The sequence below is a fragment of the Nothobranchius furzeri genome, chromosome 3 (assembly GCF_043380555.1).
Source record: "Nothobranchius furzeri strain GRZ-AD chromosome 3, NfurGRZ-RIMD1, whole genome shotgun sequence".
NCBI lineage: Eukaryota > Metazoa > Chordata > Actinopteri > Cyprinodontiformes > Nothobranchiidae > Nothobranchius > Nothobranchius furzeri.
The window spans coordinates 2,773,751-2,799,668 of NC_091743.1; the positions used below are offsets into that span (position 1 = coordinate 2,773,751).

A 25,918-nucleotide genomic window follows, 5' to 3' on the forward strand; every position below is an offset into this window, starting at 1 on the left:
TTCTCCATAATTCTTTTTCTGTTCTTGATTGAGGAGACGTGAGTGAAGTTTGGTGGAGCATGCTTGGACAACACGACGGACCACCCATTGGACTATTTGGCTTGAAGGTTTTCTGAGTCTCGTGTTTTGGTCTGATTCTGGTTTTGGGAACGAGTGCTGGTTCAGTTTTTCCTTTCTGACTGGGGAAAGAGGAACGCTGCGAGGGGAGGAGCATCATTCCACAAACTCAAAATGTTTGTTCTTATTTGACCTCAGGTTCTTCGTGGGTTCTGTGTCCCTTTGGGTTTGTTCCGACTTGTTTCAGGATGACTTGGCTGTAAACCTGATACCTGAGATGTTCAGGTCTTACGAGTCATGGTGCTGCATCCTTTTGTTCTGCTCTAGCCCTAAAACCCGGTTCCATCTCACACCCGTTTGACTCTGTTAGCTAAAGCGTGCTCGTGCAGACCGAACCAAGGGATGTGACTCCACAGAGATCTTTATTTGCATTCCATGTGACATCCAGGAGAACCCGAAGCGGGATGTGGAGAAGCGTTTAGGCGACGAAAGCTGCTAGGTTCCGCTGCGAGTTAGGTTAGCTAGCTCATTTCAACGTTTTCCTCAACCAGAGATGGTTCTGGTCCAGCAGCAGCACGGACCGCTCCACTCCGAGACCTCCGTTCAGGGCCTCATACGGGACAACTGCTGCAATTGTGTGAAAGACTTTAGGGGCCCGGCCCTGGAGGGGCCCGGCCCCAGCCCCGCCCTCCTTCCAGCCCCTCCCCTGCCTGCCACTACAAACCCAAACAGTGAAGGGTTTTCAGATGACGTGAATGTTTGACAGATTCAAAATAATGTGTCGATCCAAAAAACACCAGCACCTTAAAACAAGACATCGGACCCAAAAGCCCCAGTAGATGTTCGGTTCTGTACGAATGTGTGTATGAAGAATAATGTACACTGAATTTGTGGCATGGTGTGTGTTAGAGAGGTCTGAGTGAGCAGCTGTTGTCAGATGGACCTCTGCTTCTGTTCCTTCAAAGACTCTTTTATGTCTCCTTGTTTTTGTTTGGATTATCTTGTTTTTTCACAGATCACCATAGTAACTATTTCAATTGTTCTCTAAGAGATTTAAGAAGTATGATGTAATGCCTTTTGATAATAAAATAATCCTGATGGTGTTCTACCAGGTCAGTACCGCTGCTCCTCTTTATCGTGAGAACGTGCGTTTATGTAGTTCAAAGTAATTCTCGTGGACATCCAGAATGGGAACCGTTTTCAGCACACAGTCACCTTTAAAGGATGCTTGCTTCGTTTTATTCAGGATTCATCACAAATTTAAAGAGCAAGTCACCCCCAAATCAACGTTTTTTTGCTAATAAATTGTGCTGCAGACACGTGTCATCAATAATTCAGCACTTTAGTGCATCTTAGGTCAAATTGAAATATTCTGCCATAAAATGTTAAGTGTTGCGCCCTCTTCAGGTAAAAACTCTGCACTGCGTTTGAATTTAAATCTGCCATCACTATTGGCTAATATGATATATGCCTGTTCTTCCGGCTCTTGGAGAGTACAGACGCTTTCTTCTCCTCTCCCTCCCTCCTTATCCCAAGGCTCTTTGTCCTGTCTTGTGTGCACGGCGCTTTCTGCATTTTTTCTGGAAACTGGAAATCATTAAAAATGGATCTGGTCAGTTGGTCTCTCAATGCGATTGACAAAATTTTTTCTGCGATGAGAACGGGAGAAGGGGCTCCCGGATGCCCCTCTGAGACAGAGCCAGCTGGGTATGTCATGGACTCCTGGAAACAGTGGAACCGGATCTGCCTCTCTCAACTGTGTAGAGGACTCTGAAGATGTCTGGATATTCGTGGTGTTGGTGTCGGGATTCCTGCTGTTTGGCCTGAGCGGTTACCTGGCTTACCGGAAAATTAACGAGCTTTCGAGGAATATTGGCTCAATCCCGGAGCTCAGGGATGGACTACACCGCGCTGTGAACGCACAAACTCATATAATTGTCGAGATGAGTCGTAAGCTTGGAACTTTGGCTGAGATTCAGGCCCTGTCCACACGTAGCCGGGGATCTGCAAAAACGTAGATATTTTTCTACGTTTTGGCCTGTCATCCACACGAAAACGGAGTTTTTTCACACGAAAACGGATCTTTTTAAAAACTCCGGCCAAAGTGAAGATCTGCGTTTTCTCCGTTTTGGGTATCTGCGTGTGGACGGACAAAACCGGAGTTTTAAGGTCCGCAACGTCACTTTCCGCGACAAAAAAATGCTGGCATCACGTGTGCGACCTGTGTTTACACTAGCCGACAGCATGGAAGTCCTCAGAGCTGCGCTCTGTCACTACCCGATCCATCAATTGTCCAAGCGCTTTCTGCTTGTTTGTTTCTGCAAGAGGAATTACTGCTCCTTGCGGAAGACCACAGACGAAGGACGAGGTTAAGAACGGGGGAAGTACTGCCGCCTACAGGTCTGGCATGTCCTTAACAACGTATTTATCCGGGTACGTGTGGACAGAGTTTTTTATTAAACGCGGTGGTGTGGATGCAAGTTTTTGGAGGGGCGGATATTTGTTTTTAAAAAACCCGGCTACGTGTGGACTAGGCCTCAGACTTTGGCACAAAAGGTGGATTCCATCAAGGAGCGAGTGAACGGATCATCACGGATTGGGATAGATTAATTACGCCATTATAGGATCTAGAAGGGTTGTAGACCAACAGAACACTAAGGCAGAGAGGAAATTATCTCTGTCTGCCCCCAAAACAATTGTTATCTGAATCTGGTGCCCTTGAGCCTGTGAGGCTGAAGGGAAAACTCCCCTCAGAAGAAATGTGGAATGCTGCTGTGGCTATGGAAACTCTTACTCCCTATCCCAGCCTGGGCTGGACTGTGACCGGTGAAGGCCATGGAACCGTATCTAGGAGTCACTGTGCTCTCTAACCCATTATCTCTCTCCCCTGTCCAAACGGAGGTGATGAGCGCTGCCCCATGCGGCTAAACGCTCTGAAGTGAGGAGAGTCCCGACCCTACCTCCCACCTAGTGGACACTTATGTTGTGTGTTGTCTGAAGTCTGTGTGTATTTCTGTCTGAGGTGTTTTTTTGCAGAGCAAAGCTGCCCTCCTGGTGGAGGGTAACTCTGAAGTGCCTTTTTTCCCCTCCCCCTGACTCTATCCTCATGTAAACCCTCTGATCTCTATTAAGGTAGCGCGACTCGGGTTGTGAATGACCACAGTCACCAATTCTTGTCATGTGTCTATGTATGTCTGTTCTCAGAATTGTGTGTACTGAAACTAATTTCCCTCTGGAATTAAAGTATTTTTGAATTGAATGATGTTAGCTGGTACATTATGAGGTCACAATGTCGTAGTAGCCTGTGTGTGTATCTGTTGGGGGCTCCGCCCTCTCAGATTTTTCTAGGCAACAGGAAGTGGGAGTGGAGTAAGACTCTGGTAGCGGGTGACTTGCTCTTTAAATACTTGTCAGACTCCAAACCTTCATTAGCAGTATTCTACTAGTCCACTTTATTAAATATGTTCATTCAGCTTCAAATGAAACTGGTTGCGTGGTTTTCTTGACATAATAAATGTTGGGTTAAGGTGGAATGTTGGACGCTCTGGTTTCCATCCAGGTGGCACCAGGACACAACCTCTCATGCTAAGGCAAGCTGCAGAATGTGTGTTTTTGTCCTCATGAGACCAACATCTAAACAAAAACATATAGAAGGTACAAAAACATTTAAGGTTGCTTTTCATAATTACCCCAAAGTTTGAAGATGGGAATAATTCTTTAATGCTTGGAGCTCTTTAACACAAAAACTTCTGAAGTTAGTGCAGTTTTTCTTTCTTCGGGCTTACTGACTGGTACCGTTGTCACCGGGAAGTCTCTTTTGCTACCATTTCAACAAAATGCTACTTTTTAATGTAAACCGGTCTGATTTTATTACAAATAACTGCTCAGTAGATTTTCTAGTTTTAAGGCGTTTTTGTTTATTGTTTACCTTGTTAGTACAAAGCTATCTCCATCGACACCAACTGCTTCTGGACAGCAACGAATAAATACCTCATTAAACAATCATTTATTTAACTTGTATTTTTAAGGAGGATAAAACCACTTGAGATGAATCATCTCCTTTACAAGTGGGTCCTCCTGGAAACAAAGATGCAATTACAAAGACAAGATAACAGCAATAACTGAATTCAAAACAAAATGACAAATGAACACTACCACAATAAAAAGTTAATACATAAACAATTATAATAATAAAACAAAGAAGTTGGCTAATCAAATAGAATAAATTACAAATGCACTAAAAACATTACATAAATATATGATGACAAACGACGCAACTAAATGGTAGACAATACACAGCTCACAAAGATTTAGAATAGAAGTATAGTACGACTAAGTGATGATACAATAATAATTCAAAAAATCTACAGTTGGGTAATGAATAATGAATCAAAGTTTTAAACTGCCTAAAAGACGTGGTGGATCTCATAAGAACAGGTAAATTATTCCAGTCAGATGGAGCTTTAACAGAAAAAGTCAGCTTCCCTGACTCAGTCCTACACATCGGTTCTACACTAGGGAACAAAAAAGGAGGTTCTACGAATGTCAAAGTGAGACCAGAATGGTATTAACAGAGTGGTTAGGTATGGTGGAAAATTAAAATAGATACTTTTAAATAAAAGCAACAACCAATGAAATTTCCTCCTAGACTCAGCAGAGAGCCGGGACAAACGATCATACATATGACAGTGATGAGTAAGAAATGGACAAGGTAAAACAAAACGGCACAAGCAATTAATATCAAGAGTGGAGACAGGAAGCTGTAGAGTTCTGATAAATTATGTCAGCGAAATCCAACAGTGGGAATAAAAGCTGTGTGACAATATGTTTTCGAACTGTAAAGTCAAAGCACCTAATAGACCTATACAAAGTTTTCAGACTAAAGTTAATTTTATTTATGACCGTTTGAATAGGAGTCTTGAATGAGAGGTTTGGATCTAGCCAGACACCAAGTTATTTAATTGAGTCGGTACAATTCACCGGAGACAGATCCAGAAAATAAAGATTTAAATTACCGGAGGAGGTATGTCTCTTAAACAGCATTGAGTAAGATTTTGATTTATTTAAAAGCAGTTTATTGGAAGCTAGCCAGTTTTAAACACTATTAAAATTGAGCTGAAGACACTTCTGAATTTCAGTTACGCTGGGTTTTGTGCAAAATAAGACTGTGTCATCGGCGTATAAATGAATAGAACACGAGGAGTAGCACTGAAGCATATCATTAATAAAAATTGAGAATAAGAGGTCCCGAGGAAGAACCTTGTGGAACACCTCTTGTAACTCCTCGTTGTCTTGACTGGCAATCGTTAAAGACAGTAATTTGAGACCGGTTATGAAAACAAGAATTAAACCAGAGTAAAGAGTTCCTGGAAAAGCCAAAAGAATACAGTTTATCAAGCAGCAAATAATGATCTACCAAATCAATGCCTTAGTTAAATAAAAAAAACAGCACCTGTAGCTTGGCTACTATCAAACCCGGAGATGTCATTGGTAAGTTTCACCAAAGCAGTAGTAGTAGAAAAATGCTTTCTGAACCCTGATTGATATGGAGACAATGAGTTATTGACTTCAATATAGTCAGACAGCTGCTTAAATGTTATCTTTTCAAATATTTTTACAACAACATTAATTATTGAATTTGGTCTATAATTGTTCGGCTCACACGAATCTCCACCCTTAAATAACGGATAAATCTTAGTGCATTTCCGCTCCTTTGGGACTGAACAGGTATTAAGTGAAAGATTAAAAAGAATTGAGAGAGGGAATGCCAGAACATCAGAAGCTAATTTAATGAACCTAGATTCAGTACCATCAGGACCTGTAACAGCAGAGGAAGAGATTGAATTAATGGTCTGCAGGACATCATTAGGAAGGATATTTAAAAAAGAGAATGAACTGGAGAAGTATTGAGGTGGACTATAGGTCCCCAAGGAAGAAGAAGAGGTCAGATGTGTGTAACATGAGGAAGTATGGGTTCTGTGCCAAAGGTCGTATTTGCCCGGCTGGGTCAAAGCTGGGTCACTCAGCACCTTCACCCACAGATTAAGACCTAAGCCGCCAGCAAGTCTGAAGGACTCCACAACATCACATCACCTGCTCTTCAGAAGAAGGACTTCACACACAGTCTAGTCATAATAAAACAGAGTCTTAAGCTTTCTTTATGTTATTAATGTTAAATAATCATTTGATCACTTTGCTCATTATAAATGTATTTTAATCAAATGAGTGATTATTGTGCTTTGGGCAATCATAATGAACTATAATGAATCAGTATACTTAATTAAATAATGTTTTTGAAGATGTTTAGCGATGACCTTCACACTCGCTCATTCAGGTCCGTATTCACAGTAACTTCAAAACACATTTGCTCTGACGCACAACAAGTTTGCTTTGGGAAGAGAAGTGGTTTCGGTAAGGAGGCAGAACGAGCGAGAGCTTAGGTGCGGAACGAACGCCACGGGGAAAGGAGCCCTGCAGGCTCCTGTCCTCCCGCCACGCTATTTCTGTCAAGCCAGACAGAATAGCTGAAATGCAACCAGCTAACGCAGACTCGTCCCAGAGTCTTTTGATTTCTGAGTTAATTTAAACATGAGAAAGCGCATCTGCCGAAACGCTTCAGCAATGTGTACCGAGTTCAACTCTGGACTGGACCGTCGCACACCTTCTTCTTCTCTGTCAGCCAAGGTGTCATCTGGAGAACACATCCTCCTGTGAGGTCTGGATCTAAAAGAGGGTCCTAAGTTCGGTGAGGCAGAACACGATAGATAGCGTTCTGATGCTGTTTTTCTAATAAGAACTAAAGTTTAATTGGAAAACATCATTTTTCACTCAGTTCACCTTTTCTCTCCCTGAAGCAATCTCAGACACCTGCATGCACGCATCCATAATTCCATCATTCTCAATCTTAGCACATCCAACACAAGGTCTATTTGAGCAAGCTTCAAATATCAACTGTTAAAGATTGTCCAACAAGGTTGCCAATGTTGATCGTTTTTCCTATGATTGTCATTTCAAATCGTTAGTTTAAATTGAAGAAATAAATCTCTTAAAATTTAAACTTGTCTTTTCATTGAACTGAAACACAGACACACGGATATGATCGTCAGTTTATCGATGAAAACAACCTTTGAGTCTTCTTATTTCTATAACATTTGGTTATTAATTTGTTAAAATTAATATTCCAGATTATTATGTAGAATGGTTCATCTTTCATAAAAGAGCCAAGAACCATTACGCTACATATTAAATATTGGCTAAATGCTGGCTGAAAGCTTCAGCCATTTCAGCAGAGTTATTAGTAAGAATATTATCAATTCGTAAATTAGTTGTTGTAGTAACTGATTTCCCACGTAAATTATTAACTGTGCTTCAGAATTTCCTAGGATTGTTAAAATTGTTACTCAGACTGTTCCTATAAAAATCAGCTTTGGCGTTCCTAGTTTGGGTGGTGCAGGGATTTCTCAGTATCTTGTCTTGCACCAGTCTGTTTAATTATTAGTCAGTTTAGCAGTTTTCCATGCCCCATCATGTTGTTTATACAGGGCGATGAGTTGGCTATTGATCCAAGGAAGGTGATTGCCCTTAACTTTAACACAGATCCAAGGAGCATGTTTATCCAGAACACCAAGAAGCTCAGAGTAAAAATATTTCCAAGCGTTATCTACATCAGGAATTAACAAAAGCCTCTCCCAATGAATCAACTCTAAATCACAGAGAAAGAGCTCCTTAATAAAAACTTTTATGGTCGATAAGACTAGAAATTAATTACATTAGCCACAAAGAAAAAATAAACATTTATGTGAAATAGTTTCACCATTCCTAAATTATTTTATGTTCCCGTGTTGCAAACATGACTTAATTTCATCTGCCACTTATCACATATCCATCAAGGCCAGGGGGTGGGGCTACAAATAGGATTGACATTATTGGGAGAAACTCACTCATTAGAGCAGCACAAACACCTGGAGAACAGGAAAAAATACAGATAAATATATAATGGCAGTTGGCTATTAATGTAACCTTCAGCTAATAAAAATAGAAAATTGAGTTTTCAAAAAGAAACCGCTTAAAGGAAACAGGTGCATTCTTGTATTGCACAGGTACTGAATATTGCACTGGTGTTATTGTGTAACAGGATCATGCCAGTACCAGTCAAACTGAGGAGTTCTACTCTCTTACTGCAGAGGGGATGAATGACCTACGGTTCTGTTTTATAGACCCTTTTACTACCTACGTCATCAAAAGTTGCACGCGCAGCCTGGCAACGAGAGTGAAGGCTTCCTCATTCACACTCGATACTAAAACAGCGTTTTAAACCCTTTGTTTTGAAGTTCTGAGCACATAAAAATGTCGGGTTGTTGCGTGTATGGATGCCAGAATCGCTTCTCTTCAAGCAGTGGACTGAAACTTTACAGACTTCCGAAGGGAGCACATCCATTTCAACAAAATCGGAGGCGTCTGTGGCTGCAGGCCATCAAAAGGGTTGATGAAAACTGGACTGAAAACACGATCCGACATGCTCGAGTTTGTAGCGCCCATTTTATATCAGGTAAGGTAACTATGTACTAAGATTACACCAGAAAGCTAGCCTAGTGAACTAGACCAAATTCTTGCTTTGCAAAGTTTGGTCTAGGCATGCTCCATTGGAACCACCGCAGCTCCTACCAGGACTCTGGCTGGCCAATCACAACTCTCTAGAGGGGTTTCAAACACATAAAGAGCTGTGATTGGTCCATAATGGTGGGCCAATCATAGTGCTCCATCTGCTTAGTGAACAAATCACAGAGCTTTATCCGCTTTGTGGGCCAATCAGGGCACTCTATATGCCTGGTGTGTGGGATGATGCAACAGAGTGAAACAAGAGGATGTCACATTCATTGTCCAGTGGAATGCGGAGATCATTTGAAAGACAACGGTAGAACCCGCCCCACAACCGAGAGCCGTCAATGGAGCATGGCCAGACTAAATAATACATTTATTTAAACATTTATTTAGTCTGGCTTGCCAGGCTACCAGAAAGCTGGTTAACGTGTGTTCTATTAAATAAAGTAAGTTGCGTTTGCCGGTTTGCTTTTAAGCAGTCTATTTATTTACATTTATTTACACTGCATATTAGTATAAACTGTATTTCTCTAAAATTAACACGATTGTACTCTGAGCACGCTAAAAAAGAAACCTATGCTATACTCACCCTGCCATGCAGGTACAGTTGGTTGTGAAGACGTAGTTCTCTGGTTTGTTTACTATGACCCAAGCCTCGTCCATAGCAGTCTTGTGTCCTTGTCTTTGGCTAGGGAGGACTTCTGCCTTCAAGACGCAAAACTCAGAGTCCATGTCGTGATGTTTTACTTTCTGTACGTGTCCACAGACAACATAGTTGTATGCATCTAACCATTTGTAGGCCCGTAGCGTCTCACGTGTGTACTTACTGGGCCTCTCCAGTAAAAACGTATATATATATCGGGCCACTGGATATCTGGCCACGCACCTACATCTTCCACCCATTCCGTAATGCCACAGGGATCCGGGAGTCTGTTGCCATTCGTTAAAGTGAGTTTAATAATATAACATTCAAGATTTGCCGGTGATAACCCCGCAGCGTCGCTTGATAAAGCCATTCTCTGTTGCTAAGCTGCGCGCGCATTCTCGCCGACGTCATTATTGTTTACAAACAGTAAAAGGGTCTATATCTGGGATGTCAGTCTGCCTCTAAGGAGCTGTCCATGGTCTCCACAGTGGACTGCGGTGGGTGGGAGGGTTTTTTTTTAGATGGAGGTCATCTTCCCCAGCATCCTCCTTTCACACGTCTCCTCAGCTGTATCCAGTGGGCAGCTCAGAACAGCGCTAGCTTTGAAAACGAGCTTGTTTTGTCTCGGTCAGAGCTGCCTGCAGCCCAACAGATCACAGCAGATTGGATAACAGAGCCAACCACAGAGTGATAAAAGGATTTTAACAGCTGGGAATTAACTCTGAAGGACCTCAGCCTCCTCAGGAGGTGGAGGCTTCTTGTACAGAGGATGACTGTCTCTGTGCCAGAAGCTGCTTGATACTGGTGGTGCTGGAGTTTCATTGAAACCCAAATTACAAGTGCGCTTCATAGTTCAACCACTTTCCAAAGGAACTTGAAAATAACTGGGGACAGTTGTTTGCATGAACTTCTAAGACAAATCACATGGCCGCATACTGACAGGTTGTTTTGTCGAATTCCAGTATAGGTTGTTGTTTTGTTTGTTCCTTTTTTTTCTTTGCAGGTGTTCATCGTTGACTTTCCTGCTGCTGAACCTCATCAGCTCATCTGAAAGACTTAAAAGATCTCTGGGGACCTCACACCAACACCACTTCATTTATTCTATCGGTGACAATCAGACTGCACCTTGTCCTGTGTAGTTTTAGGCTGGTCCTTAACCTGCTGACCTCTAACTTTGCTCCTATCAGCGTGGTCCTCCTCCTGCTTCCAGGGAAACCCCTGTGCAGGGGTTTCCAATCACTCCCAGCTGGAAATCTCTACTCTTCTTAACAGTTTGTACTTTATGCTTTATAGTTAAAGTTCTACAGCGGTGAGACTACTACATGGAAGTCTTTCACTGCTTTTGAAGTTGGCCTTTAAAAAAACTGTCAATGCTATTTAAAAAATATAATTTCCCTATTTGTGAAATTAACTTTGTGTCTGACAGAGACATCTCTGGACTGTCACGTCTAATGTGAGGACGCACGACAACGCGTGGGTGCCAGCGGGGAGGCTGCGTGCATGTGTGTGTGTGTGTGTGTGTGTGTGTGTGTGTGTGTGTGTGTGTGTGTGCTCTGTCTTCTCCATCCCCAGTGAGTCGTGGAGGATGGCTGCTTATACTGAGCCAGGATTCTCTGGAGGTTTCTTCCTGTTAAAAGGAAGTTTTCCTCTCCAGTGTCGCTGCATGCTTGTTCAGTATGAGGATTGCTGTAAAGACTCTGACACTAGTCAGTGACTCGATGCGACCTGCTGGGTTCCTTATATAGTAGTAGTAATAGTATATATAATGTTTACTGTGTGAAGGTCCTTGAGACAACTCTTGTTGTGACTTTGCACTATAGAAATAAACTTGAATTGAACACAAATGCAAAATACACATATGCCCTGCGTCTTATTAGTAAAAATGATCAAGCTATGAGAGCTGAGTCTCTGAAACTCTTTAATAACAACACAGAAGTGAGACTCTACAGGAAGGAAACACCCGTACACTGTGTAGCGTCATGAAGAAACTGTTTTCCACCTAAAGGTCATTTCCCCTCTCTCCTCATGAAGAACTAATATCCTTGAGATATTGCTCAAGGCCTTTGATGCCTCTGCATCTAAACTGTTTTAACTAGCTATTTGCCCCCCCCCCCCCCCCACCCCTACAGCTCAAGAGAAGACCAAGAAGAACTCATTTAGAAATCAGAAGAACTCTATTAAATAATAATGTGAGCCCAATGTAAATCAATCTGTGAAATGACAATGTTAATTACTTGAATTATATTATTGTAATCAGTAGTTTTGTATAAGAAGTAACTTGGTACAGAAGTACTAGACACTCTGATGACACAAGTAATGTTAAAGTCACATGACACATTCCTTTTGTCTCTCCAATCAGAGCTTTCCTTTCTGACACATGGCGTGGTCTGTGCGGTGTTTAGTTTGTTGTCAAATTCTGATTCGACAGTAAATCAAAACATCTGAATTATAAAACTAACTCCCACGTCACCCTTAACTCAGTTCAAACGTTCTAGAGTTTTGAGCCGGCCACTCGTAACTTTTTAACTACAAGAACCTTGACAAGCTGGATAATAAAACCTGTTGCAAGCTACACCTGAAGCAACGCTCCTTCAGAGTAAAGCTGAACTCACTGACCCTTCAGGGTCCCGCTGATGCTGTTAAACACCTGTCGCTTACCTGGAGGCATTCCAAGACTAGTCTGTCGTACCGTACGCTGTTTCATCGGTTCCGGTACCAAAGGGGGGTCCGAGGACCTGCCATTCTGAATCTACAACGGAGGTCTCCGTCAAGGGTATGTAGAGCGGCAAGATAGCGTCTGAATGTGGGTTTTGAAACTCCGACTGTAGATTAGAGCAAAACATTTGCTCCCACACAGAACTAAGGCTTCTCCGAAAACGAGAGCTCTGATAACAACATTCCACATTACACATCCATCTTGCCTCATTCACACCTACTGTAGATCCATTCATCACACAGAGTGTTTAGAGTTAGTTAGCCTTGCTTTAAATTGTTTAGAAATAAATCTTCTTAAACTTTAAAACTTGCCTCTCTCTCTCTTTTGACTCTGGGTTAATACGAAGTGTTACCTAATCCCTGCAATAAAAAGTTCCGATCTTCTGATGTATTCAAAGATACATCAAATTGATTTTATATTTCCTATGGAATATCACCTTTGTTGGTTTCCTACGTAAGATGTTACTATTGAATTGTTACACCTGTGTGGTTGAGAGAGTCTCAGGAACTGAAAAGATCTTAAAGTTGAGACAACATATGATGACTCGTTCAACTGTGTACCAAGTGCACCGTACCTAATAATAAAGCCACTGGGCGGGATGGCTTATCTGCTGAACACCTAAAGTATGCTAGTGGAAGGTCAGCATCTCTTGTTGCTGTTGGCCTTTCAGCTCTTCCAGCTCATGGATGGTTGCCTGATTCAATGCTAGCTGTTCTGTTGGTCCCAGTGATGGAAGACCAGGGTGGGAGATGGTAGCATGGATGACTAGTCGACTTCACTGCTCTGTAGTGACTTTTTATGCCTGTCATCGACTAGTCGCTGTCATGTGATAATGACCGACAAGATGGAGTCCTTAGAAAAGACAGCAGGTGACGAGCCCCTGCACGTTGGGAGGCGACGCGCCATGCCAGAGCGTCGGTACTGACGCCCGCCGTAAAACGGACATTTAACCAAATTGTGACCTTTACCCTCTTGCAATTTAACCTTCCCCTCACCCCCATCCTAACCTTAACCAGCTTGCACATGCAGAGCTTGTCACACCCTGTCCTGTCTCCCCATTCTGTTCAGTCATGTGTCTTTGTTAATTGCTCCCACCTGCCTCTCGTTTTCCAATCACCCAAGCTCCCAGCCCTCATGTATTTAAACCTCTTCAGTTCTGTGTCTCTTGTTGGCTCATTGTTTCATTTTCCTACATGTCCCTGAATAAATCCTGGTTTCAAATGTTCCTGTCTGCCTGCCTGACTTCTTCCGCACCCGCGTGTGGATCCTCACCTCCGTTTCACTCACCGGCATGCTTGTGACAGAATGAGCCAACCCGCTAAAGGATCCAGTGGGGAGATTCACCCCTGGGAGTGCTTGCTCCCATTTCTCACCTCAGACCACTGGCCAGCTTCTCCTCCTCCGGCGTCGCCTCACCGCAGACGCCGCCGCCAAACTTCAGCCTCAGCGATCCTCTCCACCCTCCCAGAGCCAGATGGGAGGTTGGACCGGGAGACGCAGCTAGACCGCTCCGGCTACGTGGGCACCAGACTGGCTGCGTGCTCCCCCGGTGTTGGCCCACAACGTTGGGAATGATGCCAGGCTCCACCGTCACCCCTTGTCCCAGGACGGAGCCGCGAGCTCGCCGCTGGCCCGGCTCGGCGCGCCAGCTTGGACCCGCCCCCAATCAGATCTGCGGACTTGCCTCCGGTCCAGTCAGCGCCTCCGTCATCTGCAGGTGGAGGGACCACGCCTACAGCCCAGCAGACAGAGCTCGCCGGCCTCCAGGCGGAGCTTAGCTGGATCCGTCAGCTCGTCAGCCTCCAGGAGTTCCAGCTGGACACCCTATCCTCCCCGAAACACCGGGAGAAGGTTTCGTCCAGTCCGCAGCTCCTTCGTCTCCAGGCCAAAGGATCGAGCCCGCAGTCCACCCGGCAGAGCTCGCCGGTCTCCGAGCTGAGCTGGCCCAACTCCATCAGAGCCTCAGTCTCCAGGAGCTCCAACTGGACAATCTATCCTCCCTGCTCTCCCAGTTACCGGCGCCACGAGTTCAGTCAACTCCAGTTCCAGCGGTGACCCAAGAGGCTCTTCCCCCGGGCCGGCCTGTCCAGATGTCAGAGCCCAGTCCAGCGGCTCCAGCCAAGGAAGCGGTCCCGTCTGCAGCAGCTCCTCCTCCACTCCAGAAGCCGGCGGTCCAGAAGCCAGCGGTGCAGAAGCCGGCGGTGCAGAAGTCGACGATCCAGAAGTCGACGGACCAGAAGTCGACGCCCCCGGACCAGAAGTCGATGCCCCCGGACCAGAAGTCGACGCCCCCGGACCAGAAGTCGACGGAAGTCGACGCCCCCCAGCCCTGAGGTCGACGCCCCCAGCCCTGAGGTCAATGCCTCCGGCCCTGAGGTCGACGCCTCCGGCCCTGAAGTCAACGCCCCCGGCCCTGAGGTCAACGCCCCTTCGTGTCCAGAAGTCGACGCCTCCTCGTGTCCAGAAGTCGACGCCTCCTCGTGTCCAGAAGTTGACGCCTCCTCGTGTTCAGAAGTCGACGCCTCCTCGTGTCCAGAAATCGACGCCTCCTCGTGTCCAGAAATCGACGCCTCCTCGTGTCCAGAAGTCGATGCCTCCACTCCTGTGGTCGACGCCGCTTCCAGTCCTGTGGTCGACGCCGCTTCCAGTCCTGTGGTCGACGCCGCTTCCAGTCCTGTGGTCGACGCCACTTCCAGTCCAGAGGTCGACGTCCCCTCCAGTCCGACGGCTCCTCCTCCAGTTCAGTGGTCGACGGCTCCTCCTCCAGTCCAGTGGTCGACGTCTCCTCCTCCAGTCCAGTGGTCGACGTCTCCTCCTCCAGTCCAGTGGTCGACGCCGTCTCCATCCCAGTGGTCGACGCCGTCTGCAGCCCAGTGGTCCATGCCGCCTTCAGCCCAGAGGTCGACGCTGCTGCCTCCAGCCCAGAGGTCGACGCCGCCGCCTCCAGCCCAGAGGTCGATGCCGCCGCCGCCTCCAGCCCGGAGGTTGCTGCCGCCGCCTCCAGCCCAGAGGTCGATGCCGCCGCCGCCTCCAGCCCGGAGGTCGCTGCCGCCGCCTCCATTCCAGAGGTCGATGCCGACGCTGCCAGTCCAGAAGTCAAGGACATCTCCTGCAGCGTCTCTGCCTCCGGTCACCGCCGGTCCTGCCCTCGCCAGGCGCGAGCCTCCCAGATCCCGTTGTCTCCTCCTCTGCCCCAGATGCAGGCCCTCCCTGCGCCCCTCCTCCCGTCCTGCTCTGTGTTCCTATGGGCGTCTGGGATCCGCCCTTTGAGGGGGGGAGGGGTGGGGGTACTGTCACACCCTGTCCTGTCTCCCCATTCTGTTCTGTCATGTGTCTTTGTTAATTGCTCCCACCTGCCTCTCGTTTTCCAATCACCCAAGCTCCCAGCCCTCATGTATTTAAACCCCTTCAGTTCTGTGTCTCTTGTTGGCTCATTGTTTCATTGTCCCTGAATAAATCCTGGTTTTAAATGTTCCTGTCTGTCTGCCTGCTTCCTTCCTCACCCGCGTGTGGATCCTCACCTCCGTTTCACTCACCGGCACGCTTGTGAAAGAGCTCTGATCATTGACACTCTCCAGACATCTGCGTCCTGAGCACGGCCACAGTAACATTATCAAATCAGGTGTCGCCACCTCAAAAACTAATTTAACACACGATCGTTCATGTCGGCTCATTTCCTTTTATGTTTTCCTGTCTTTTATTTGTGCCTGATGCGTTTCACTGCTGTGGAGCGGAGCGCATCACCTGTTTTGTCCTCCGGTGACGCACCTAACTGATGCGGCCGGCGAGCAGCGCGCACTCCGCTGTTTTAGCGGTCGGTAGATCTTTTAGAACTGCAGTTCAAAGGTGACTCATAAGGTGAATATATATGAACCCAGGTAGCAGTTTCTCTTTAGGATTGAGAGGAGATGCAGGAAGATAATAAACAGACAGGACAGAAAAATAGTCAAATAAAAACAAGTTTTTGTACCTGCTGGTTGCAACAAACAGACACAATTGAAGGTAATCAGAAGTGAGGAACATAAAATGATATAATTATTTTAATGTTTAGAGCAGCAGGAACTCTGAGAGGCTGCAGACGCATCAGTGAGTTTGCGGGGTGGGGGGTGGGGGCTGAAGCGGAGCAGTATATATGCAGAAAATACTGTTGTTAAGAGATGTGTTTAACTTTGAAAATGTGGGCGCAATTTTAATTGTCAACAACTGCAGCGTACCAACCGACACCCCCCCCCCCCGCGCGCGCTTCAGGTGTATGACATAATCAACGACTAGTCAAAGTCGACTCGATTTTCATTACTTGACTGTCGACTTTAAAAAAATTAAGTCATGCAGCCCCTAATGACTAGAGGCCCGCTGCTCTGGCTTACATACTCTCTAAAGTCTGGGGAAGAATCTGCTGGACAGAATGAACAGCACCTTAAAAATCACAGACGAAGAGTTTGGCTTTAAGTCTGAGCTTGGTACAGACATGTGTACATATACTCAAAAGGAAAGTACTTGGTACAGACATGTGTACATATACTCTAAAGGAGAGTTCTTGGTACAGACGTGTGTACATATACTCTAAAGGAGAGTACTTGGTACAGACATGCGTACATATACTCTAAAGGAAAGTTCTTGGTACAGACGTGTGTACATATACTCTAAAGGAGAGTACTTGGTACAGACATGCGTACATATACTCTAAAGCAGGGTTTCTCAACAGGGGCTGTAGCGCCCCCCAGTGGGCGTTCAGACTATATAAGGGGGCGGTGAAAGTTTTTTGCCACTGAAGGGGGCGCTGAGATGCTAATGGTGGGCGCTAGCGATACAGGACATTCATAACAGACAATGGCTCCGAATCAAAAGAAGTGTTGACAGTACAATGTGGACTACCTTCGGTATGGATGTATTCCTTCACCCACGAATCCACAACTCTCCATGTGCCTGCTTTGTGAACAAGTTTTTTCAAACGAAGCAATGAAACCCTCCCGGCTTAAGGAGCACTTGTCCAAATTTCATCCAGACAAAGCTCCAAAGAAACGGAACTATTTTCTATATATATATATAAAAGAGAGACACTCTAAAAGAGGTAGCATTAGCAGTATGTTTGCTCGAAGCGCGAATTTACTGGACCGAGGATTATTAGCTCCCTACATTATCTCGTTGCTAATAGCTAAAAATAGTTTTTATGATACTTTTTTATGACAGATTTGTATTAAACTGTTTCAAACTCAAGGCTGAATTTAAAAAAAAGAAAATTTTAATTCTGATTTTTGTATCAAAAAACTTTCCGTTTCTCTTTCATTGGTGGGCAGTGAGGGATTTCAGAATGACTTGGGGGGGGGGGTAGCTGAAAATGGTTGAGAAACCCTGCTCTAAAGGAAAGTACTTGGTACAGGCGTGTGAACATATACTCTAAAGGAGAAAACTTGGTACAGACATGTGTACATATGCTCTAAAGGAGAGTACTTGGTACAGACGTGTATATATAGTCTAAAGGAGAGTACTTGGTACAGACATGTGTACATATACTCTAAAGGAAAATACTTGGTACAGACATGTACATATACTCTAAAGGAGAGTACTTGGTACAGATGTGTACATACTGTATACTCTAAAGGAGAGTAATTCAAAGCAGTAGTCATAACATTAAGCATGAAATGGAGTTATCCTAGTGGCTCCAATAAGAGAAAGAAGCAGCATGCTTTAAATAAGCTTTTATTTTCAGTTCCAAAAGTGATGTTGTTTTTCTATGTAATCATCAGAAAGAAGCAGAGAGGAAAGACAATGGAAAATGTTTAAAGGGAGGAAAACAGACCAAAATGGAAAATAGAAGAAAAAAAAAAGAAAGGCAAAAGCAGAGGAGCACTGACAGGAAGAAGAAACCAGAGGGAGAGAAAGACAGGAAACAAGAGGAGGACTAATAAAAAATGAAATTAACTCATGTAAGAAGAGGGTAGAGTTTCACAAATCCAGTTAAAGTTAAGATTGTCGAAAATGTAGTGTAAGGGGGCCCCATGTCTGTGTTCGCCGTGGACCCCTAAATTGCTAAATACGCCACTGCAAATACGTGGAAAGGTGACCAACTCTTCTTCAGTATTAGTTAGAATATCTATCACGTGCTTCTGTGGACAGCTGACCGCCAGAGGAGGGCGGTAATGCACCGAAATTTCGCTAACCATCCGCCATTAAACAGGAAAAAGAGGTCACGTGGTTGAAGCAGCTTCCTGTTTAGCACCTGCTGCGGTGGGTTTGTGACTGCCTGCACTAGCGTGTTTAAAACACGAGCGCTTTATCTCGTCGTGTTGTCGTAGCTCTCGGACTGTGGAGCTTTTGATCCGGTCCTGGGTTTGGACCTGCTCTCCAACCAGAACGTGTCAGCGGAACCCGGAGCAGGCCAGGATCCGGGAGGTTTCCTGCCGCAGGGACCGGAGTTCCGCCGGGTCGGAGTCATGCGCTTCACACTGAAGTAAGACGGTGGCGACGTGTCAGCGACTCGCCACCACCCCACCCGCGTGTTTACCGCGGACAGGTGGAAGCAGCAGCCGTGTGTCTGACTGCTCGTGACCGGACCCTCGTGCGTTTTCCGCTGCGGTGGAGCGGGACACCGTTGCCCTGAATTCCAGAGGACTCCCCGGCTCTGCCCCCCTCAAGCGGGCAGTCGGGAACAAGCTCCCCGGGAAGGGATGGCCTGCTCGGTCTTCCCGTTCCGAAAGACAGGGCTCTGCGGTCTTTGAAGGAGGTCAGGTGCGGCTGGAGGCCACTGTCACCTGTCCAGGTGCAGTGATGGCCGCCTCTCCGTGCGCGAGCGGGCTGTCGGTCAGAAAGAGCGAGGATATAACGGAGCTGATTGAGTTGTTTTCCAAAACACAATATAGAGCCAAGGAGGTCTCTCCTCGGGTAAGAATGCTTTACTCGACTTTCTTCCTCATGTGAGCTCAAGCTAGCTGTCGTTCAGCTTCGCACCTACACGGTCTATTACGGTAAAGGAGCTGGGCTCGTGCCCATGAGAACCATGAAGAGTAAATCTGTTAAGTTGACATTAGTGTGGCTCACATAGCTACACCTGTCCAGAATGTTTGATAATCTTACTTCAGAATATTCGGATTAACACCTGGACGGGACAGTTCCTGTCCTGGTTCCCGTCTCCGGTGTTGGAAAGGCTAGGAATGTCCCGATACAACTTTTCACTAACGATACGATACAGATATTGCAGTATTGCCCGATACCGATATCAGCAGACTTTTTCCTGTTTCGTAGTGTGGAATCGTGTATGAAAGGCTTGATCACGTGAGACTACTCAGAGAACGAGCCAATAACAGTAAAGAAAGTAAGACATTTTCTTTCACTGTTGGTTGAAAATATGTGAACCTTAAAGGACTGCTTATATCGGAGAACTTTGATGCCATTCGATATAATCCGATTTTTGTGGAACAGGACATCCCTAGGAAAGGCAATCTAAAACTTTGTGCTACTAGGCAGTGTTGGGATTATCAGTCCACAGCAGCCGATATAAAACTTTCAGTTGGTGTCATTTATATCTGTTAGGTTTGTTTGTTGTTCACTAACGGTTGAAATCACTGCTCAGCAGCACCAAACACGCCTCTGCCCTGTAGAAAAACAAATGGCACTGGATTCAGTACTGGTCATATAGAATTCCATAATACAGATTAACACACACACACACACATGTATTTACTGATGTGTAAATTTACAGATTAAAGACTAACACACAGTATGTATAGGGAAGGCCTTCTGGTGAAGGACCCAGAGCAGAATCATCTGTGTGGCGTGTGACCAATCAAAGTCCAATCAGCAACACAAACAAACACACTATCTCCAGAATGAAAACCTGTGGTAATAGGGTCAAAAGGTCACAAACTAGGAAAAAGTATTGGAGATCAGAGAAAGTGGGTCAATTTCATTCAGTTTATTTCTATAGCGCAAAATCAGGACCAGCGTCATTTCATAATGTTATCATCTCAGCAGCAGCGCTGCAGGTGCTCTCCAACACGTGTGTAAGCCAGGTCCTTGGTCAACTTAAAGTTGTGCACATTTTTCCACTAAGTTTTCTTTCATAAATCCCAAAGTTTGCGTGGAAAGTTGCTTACGCAGTTTTCTGAACCCGATATGTGCGTAAGCAAGCTTGATAAATGAGGCCCCAGCTCATTAAGCCAATAAGAAAAAAGTTTCCTTTAAAAGGAACCCAGCAGGTCGCATCGAGACACTGACTAGTGTCAGAGTCTTTACAGCAATCCTCATACTAAGCAAGCATGCAGCGACAGTGGAGAGGAAAACTCCCTTTTAACAGGAAGAAACCTCCAGAGAATCCTGGCTCAGTATAAGTAGCCATCCTCCACGACTCACTGGGGATGGAGAAGACTGAACACACACACACACACACACACACACACACACACACACACACACACACACACACACACACACACACACACACACACACACACACACACACACACACACACACACGTAGTGTTTCTATGGTTACATTGTGATTTCTTAGTAAATATTCTATGTGGTGAGAGATAAACTTTATTGTATTTATCCTAGTGGATCTATAATTAAACGGATAAACTAGTAGTAGCACATCCAACGTCAAGGAAAGCAAAAAGTTATTATCAGGAGAGGGAGAATGTTTAAGTGGTTAGCAGCAGTGTGCTAGACGATGGCCCCCTCCATGAGGCCACCACAGCTCAGCAGAACATCGTTGTAGCTTCTTCTGGGGAGAAAAACACTTAGAGAGAAAATCAAGTTAACAGCTGAAATAGCAGAAAATAATACAGTTAAAGAGCAGATAGTAGAAGAAAGCAGTAGAGTGTGAAATGTGGTCAGTGTATCCTCCAGCAGTCTAAGCCTATAGCAGCATAACTACAGAGACGCCCGTTTTCCATCTGGGTCCTGGGGTTGAGTTTGGATCCAAAATGCTTCTCCTTGTAAGAAGAGCTAGCACCCCCCACCCCATGTGCACCAATCGTGCTGCTAAATGTTACTTTGTGTGTTCATCTAAGTGCACAGAATCAAAGGGGTATCACCTTTTACTGAACTTTGTGTTTATTTGTGATTTTTCTACTTCAGATTTAGATCCAACGTCTTCAGCAGAGTCATACTGCTTTCTTTCATTGTTTAAGAACCATTTTTTCATGTTTGTTTTATTTCTTATAGATGGAGACGATAGAGAAGCGCTGTCTTGAGCTGTTTGCAAGAGATTACAAGTTCAGCATCATCCATAATTCAAACGGAGAAGTGTGTGGCCACTATCCCCGGCAGATAGTTTTTCTGGAGTACGAGTGTGTCGACGTGGACAGAGACAGGTACTTTCTGTATTTACACTCACAGCCAGGGAAAACGTATGCGGACCCCAGCTGATTTTGGAAGGTTGCCCCTAACAGAAAGGACTACTCTATAATTTCATTGGTAGGTTCGTTTGAACAGAGAGAGATGGAACTATAAATTAAAATACAGAGAACTCCATTTAGAAGTCATGCTATTTCAGATTTTCATAAATGAAAAAATCATTGCTGGGCGATACGGATTAATAATCAAATCACACATTTTGTTTTCATTTCTAATCTGTAGGTCTCAGTCATCCATGCATGTTCCTCATCCTCAAATAAGTCTGACCCAATAAGTTAGGGATGCACGTTTTCCAGACTTTCTGCAACCGGTTATGGATGCTAGGGCTGCGACAAATGATTATTTGGATCAATCAGGGTTTCCCCCAGCGCTGGTTGGCCACCCGCCAGGCTAAGCGTCATGCCCCGCCCCCCTCCCCGACCGTACCGTGTCCGCTGACACGAACGGCGCCCCTCCACCCCCGCTGTCATGGAGGAGCGCTGTAGGACCGATGCGCGACCCCCACCCCCGACGGCCGAATCCGCCAGGCTTAACTCATTTTCTGGGTGAAACCCTGGATCAGTTAAATAAGTATGGAACCAGCAGAGCCTGGAAGTAGGCCCTAGTGGACCCCACCCCCCCCACCCCCCACCCCGAATAAACAAAACAGGTATCTTCCTAAAGAGGGAGCGACTGAGCCTGTGTGCAGGGGGCATCTCTGGATCCAACATCTCCTCTGCTTGGGTTTGGCTGGATCAGGCTTGTACGTTCGGAGAGCCCACCCGGCAGTGGATCCTCCGGCGGGGCCTCCGGAAGTGCCCATCGATCATCCCCAGCCATCTGTTGCCTTAAAATCTTAAAAACAATTAAAACGCTTTCACCAAGGGATTTTTCATTCATTCACGGCCCGATAAAACCAAATCCCGGGTGAGCTCCCATTTATGTTACGGCCCCGACAGAAAATGTTACGATGTGAAGTAAGGGGTAACACGAGAACTTGGAACAGTGGAATTAAAATGTGTTTACTTGTCAGAAAAGGTATAAAAACAAGCATACAAACAGATGGAGGGTGCTAATAAAATATCATTGATCAAAACTAAAGCTTATTTAAAAGCCAAAACAAAGAGGTTGACATTAAGAGACCGGAGCCGAAGCACCCCCTCCTTTGTGTTTTTCCAGCGCCTGCTGCCGGTGTCTGCAGCTCCGCTGTCTCGGACAAACTACACTCCTCTCACTCAGCGCCGAGTTCACTCAGCTGTTTTCTGACGTTGAAGCCCAGAAACGGAGATTCTAGCCGCTCAGTAATGTGTTCACGACTGAAAGAGAAAGTTTTCCAGCTAACGTCCAGACAGAGCTGATATAACTCCAGCGAACAGCGACACGCTCAAACCAGCACGACTCTGTGGCTGCTGTAGTTGTTATTTTTCCTCCCCGACACACAACAACGCGGTCAAGCTGCTCAGACATGTTCATCAGCACAAACCTATGTGAGCACCTGTTGTCATCTAATGTTGTCATTATTATGATGAAGATGAACAAAACTACAGGAGTCTCCTCCTCAGCTCAGGTCAACCCCATGATGCAGGTATCTGGCTGGAACAGGTGAGCATCACAGTAAACCAGTGGAGCAAACTGAGCTTTAAATATGTTGGTTTTATGCTCTTTTTCTGCTCCAAAACATGAAAGTTAACAGGTGAGATGTTGCATTTTCATTTAAGATAAAGTGATATTTTTATTTTGTTGTTGTCCCGTGAGAAAAGATTTAACCTACAGTAAACAGGAAGTGGAAAGGCTGCAGATAGATGAATAGAATAGAAAATCCCTTTATTGTTCCTCAGTGGGGAAAGCTAGACGTCACAGCAGCGATGACACGTATTACAGGAGAAAAAAGGAGAATAAAAATAAGAATAATGAATAAACAAGAAAACATAAATCCTGAATAGATTTTAAAAATGCTGATTATACCACAAGTAATGAATACCACTGATGCCTTTTATTGAAAACTGACTTGCTCGTGTGTAATTTGGTTATTCCACATTCAGTGTTAATGTAGAAATATGTTTGTTTCCAAATTTAAATGTTCAAAATTGCATAAATGTTGATAAAGAAAATGTGCAAATTTGCCGTCACTTTTTCAAAAACATTAAGTTCGGCCCTCGACTCCGTCCCAGAGTTTCATTTCGGCCCCGTGTGAGTTTGAGTTTGACACCCCTGCCTTACGGCCCGGGTCACATGTTATACTGCTATTTAAATGAAAACTAATGACGGGTGTTTCGACCTCACCAGTCACGTACTTTGAGATTTATCAGCTTGTAAAAGTTTGTAATTAGCATGACTACATCAGCACGTCGCATGTATGATGTCACCACATAATCTCCTCCCCCTGGCGTAGCTGCTACCTACCACATGACCAGATTTATGGTGGTTCTTTCCTCCTGAAGGAAGGATTAGAAGTTCACTGAACTTGCAGCCCTTTTCCCTCTGTGTTTCTCCGTGTCTGGGTCGTTGACGTCCCTTTCGTGAAGCGCATTTGTAGTCCTGGACTTATTTTCTTATTAAAATAGGTCCCCCCCCTTCCCCCCCGTGCGAAAATGAGCACTTTCTTGGTATCTAAACGTGTCTTTAAAACTCATGGAAATCATATGTGAAATCCATGGCACATAGCAAGTGGAACTAGAAAATAGTGTTTTTAGCCCCGTTGATTTGCATCCATGTTTTCGTTCTTTTGGGGACCCGTGCTCCGGAAGTAGATGGGTGTAACGGGCTCCCCTTACCCTCACCGAGACCATTGGTTGGTCAAACCAAAAGAGCCTTCTGGATCATCTCAGAGAGTTTACCATTGTAGTTAAAAATCATCACAAAACGAAAGGGTTTAAACTAAACAAAGGCCTGGAGGACACCCGAACCCATGGACTGCTGTCTCCCAGACTTCTTCTTCTTGTTTAATGATGGTTGGCAACCAGCTTAATGGAGCTTTACTGCCTCCAACTGTTCTGGAGGATGGGTCAGACAGGAAGCTCACAATCTACATTGAATCCGATTCCTTCCCTCTCTTTTAATCTCCTTCCCTTCTTTCCCCTTCCATATCAACAGCTAAAGTAACTATTTTAACTACACCCTATATGAAACCCCCCCGCGCTTTAGAAACTCCACCAGATCCCTCATCTACACGCTACTACTTGACAACACGCTCTTTAGAGTGAACTTCTCGATACCCCTCTCCCTGATCCTGTTCAGCAGAAATTCTCTTTCCACATAATAACCCTTTCATCGCCGGATTACATTAGGAGTAGGCAATATAAACGATATGAGGTAGAAACGATATAAAAGTGGGTAATGATAGAGGTTTTGGCTCTATCGCGGTAACACGACATCTCTAAGATGTGCACCCGCGTATCAGAATGGCAGTGACTGCAAGCGTGGAGAGGGCGGAGGAGGAGCATCCTACACTGTTTGGACGTCTTTATTCTGCTGCGATATATTTGCCATATGAGGATTTTTAAAACCACGTCATTTTGACATCTGTGTATAAACGGAGGAATATATCACAATAAATATTGTTATTGGACGTGCTTCACATTATATCGCATTATAGATTTGAGGCCGTATCGCCCAGCCCTAAATTACACGCTGTACCGTCTCTTCCTCCTGATACACTCCAGACAACCCTGTCTCATGTTAACCTATCATCATCAGAGTTTTGTTTAAAGATGCCTCCCAGACCGCTGGATGGCACAGCCTTTTATCCCGGGTGTGGGTCGTTAGAGGGATTCTGCTCAGCTGTGCTCACCAGCGGAGAGGATTAGGAGGGCCGGTGTCTGGGCTGGGTGGTCCTGGCTCCTGGAGCTGATGAGACCAGCCTGGTAGCCATAATAAAAAGTGCATGACCAAACTGATGTCATTAAACCAAAGCCAACGCCCCTTTTATACCGGAATAGGGTCCGCGGTAGGTGGGCAGATATCAAAGGCTCTGTAGCGTGTAGCTAATCCGTGAACGGCTTATCCAAGGGCAACCCAAAAGTACTGTGCCTGTACTCGTAGAATACGTAACCATCGACTTTACGTGTATTCCAAAGGGCTGAAGAATAGCAAAAGTTTTAATATCTTATAAAATCTGTAAGATATCAATACCACAAGACATGGCTCCTGCAGGAAGTGTACGTTTTTATACCAGTGTAACGTTTTGTAAGTGGTTACCTATCATAAATGGTCAAAATACAAAAGTATCCAATAAAAGGTAATATTCCATTAAAATATGGCTTATCGATATTATTGAGCCTTTAATATTCCATTGCTGATAAAAGTTGGTCATTTGGGTATCGCCAGACGACCAACACCTTATAATAATTTGACTAAGAGGCAAAAATATAGTTTATAAAACTCAAATTATTACTATGTTTTTATTATCAATGATGATGAAAGGCAAATGATTATTAATGGTGATATTAAGTGAGACCGTGAACTCTGAACCGTGACCTGGTTAAGAGTTTCACTAAGTGGCTCAGAAAGGTGTGATGTCTGGATTAATAAGACATTTGGCTGTTTGTTTGGTGTAGTTTAAC

General features: G+C 44.9%; 1 protein-coding gene across 4 annotated transcripts in view; it reads left to right on the plus strand.

Moving 5' to 3' along the window:
* Positions 1 to 18,559: 18,559 nt before the first annotated feature.
* Positions 18,560 to 25,918, plus strand: part of mtmr14 (myotubularin related protein 14) — a 106,427-nt gene continuing 99,068 nt past the window's right edge. For 3 of the 4 annotated variants that reach the window (XM_070549092.1, XM_070549095.1, XM_070549093.1), the window contains exons 1-2: positions 18,560 to 18,902; positions 21,186 to 21,334. In XM_070549092.1, the coding sequence (XP_070405193.1) occupies positions 18,789 to 18,902; positions 21,186 to 21,334 (263 nt within the window). In that variant the 5' untranslated portion in view covers positions 18,560 to 18,788. Of the gene's footprint in view, positions 18,903 to 19,262; positions 19,333 to 21,185; positions 21,335 to 25,918 lie in introns of all 4 variants that reach the window. The other variant, XM_070549094.1, reaches the window with a different exon arrangement.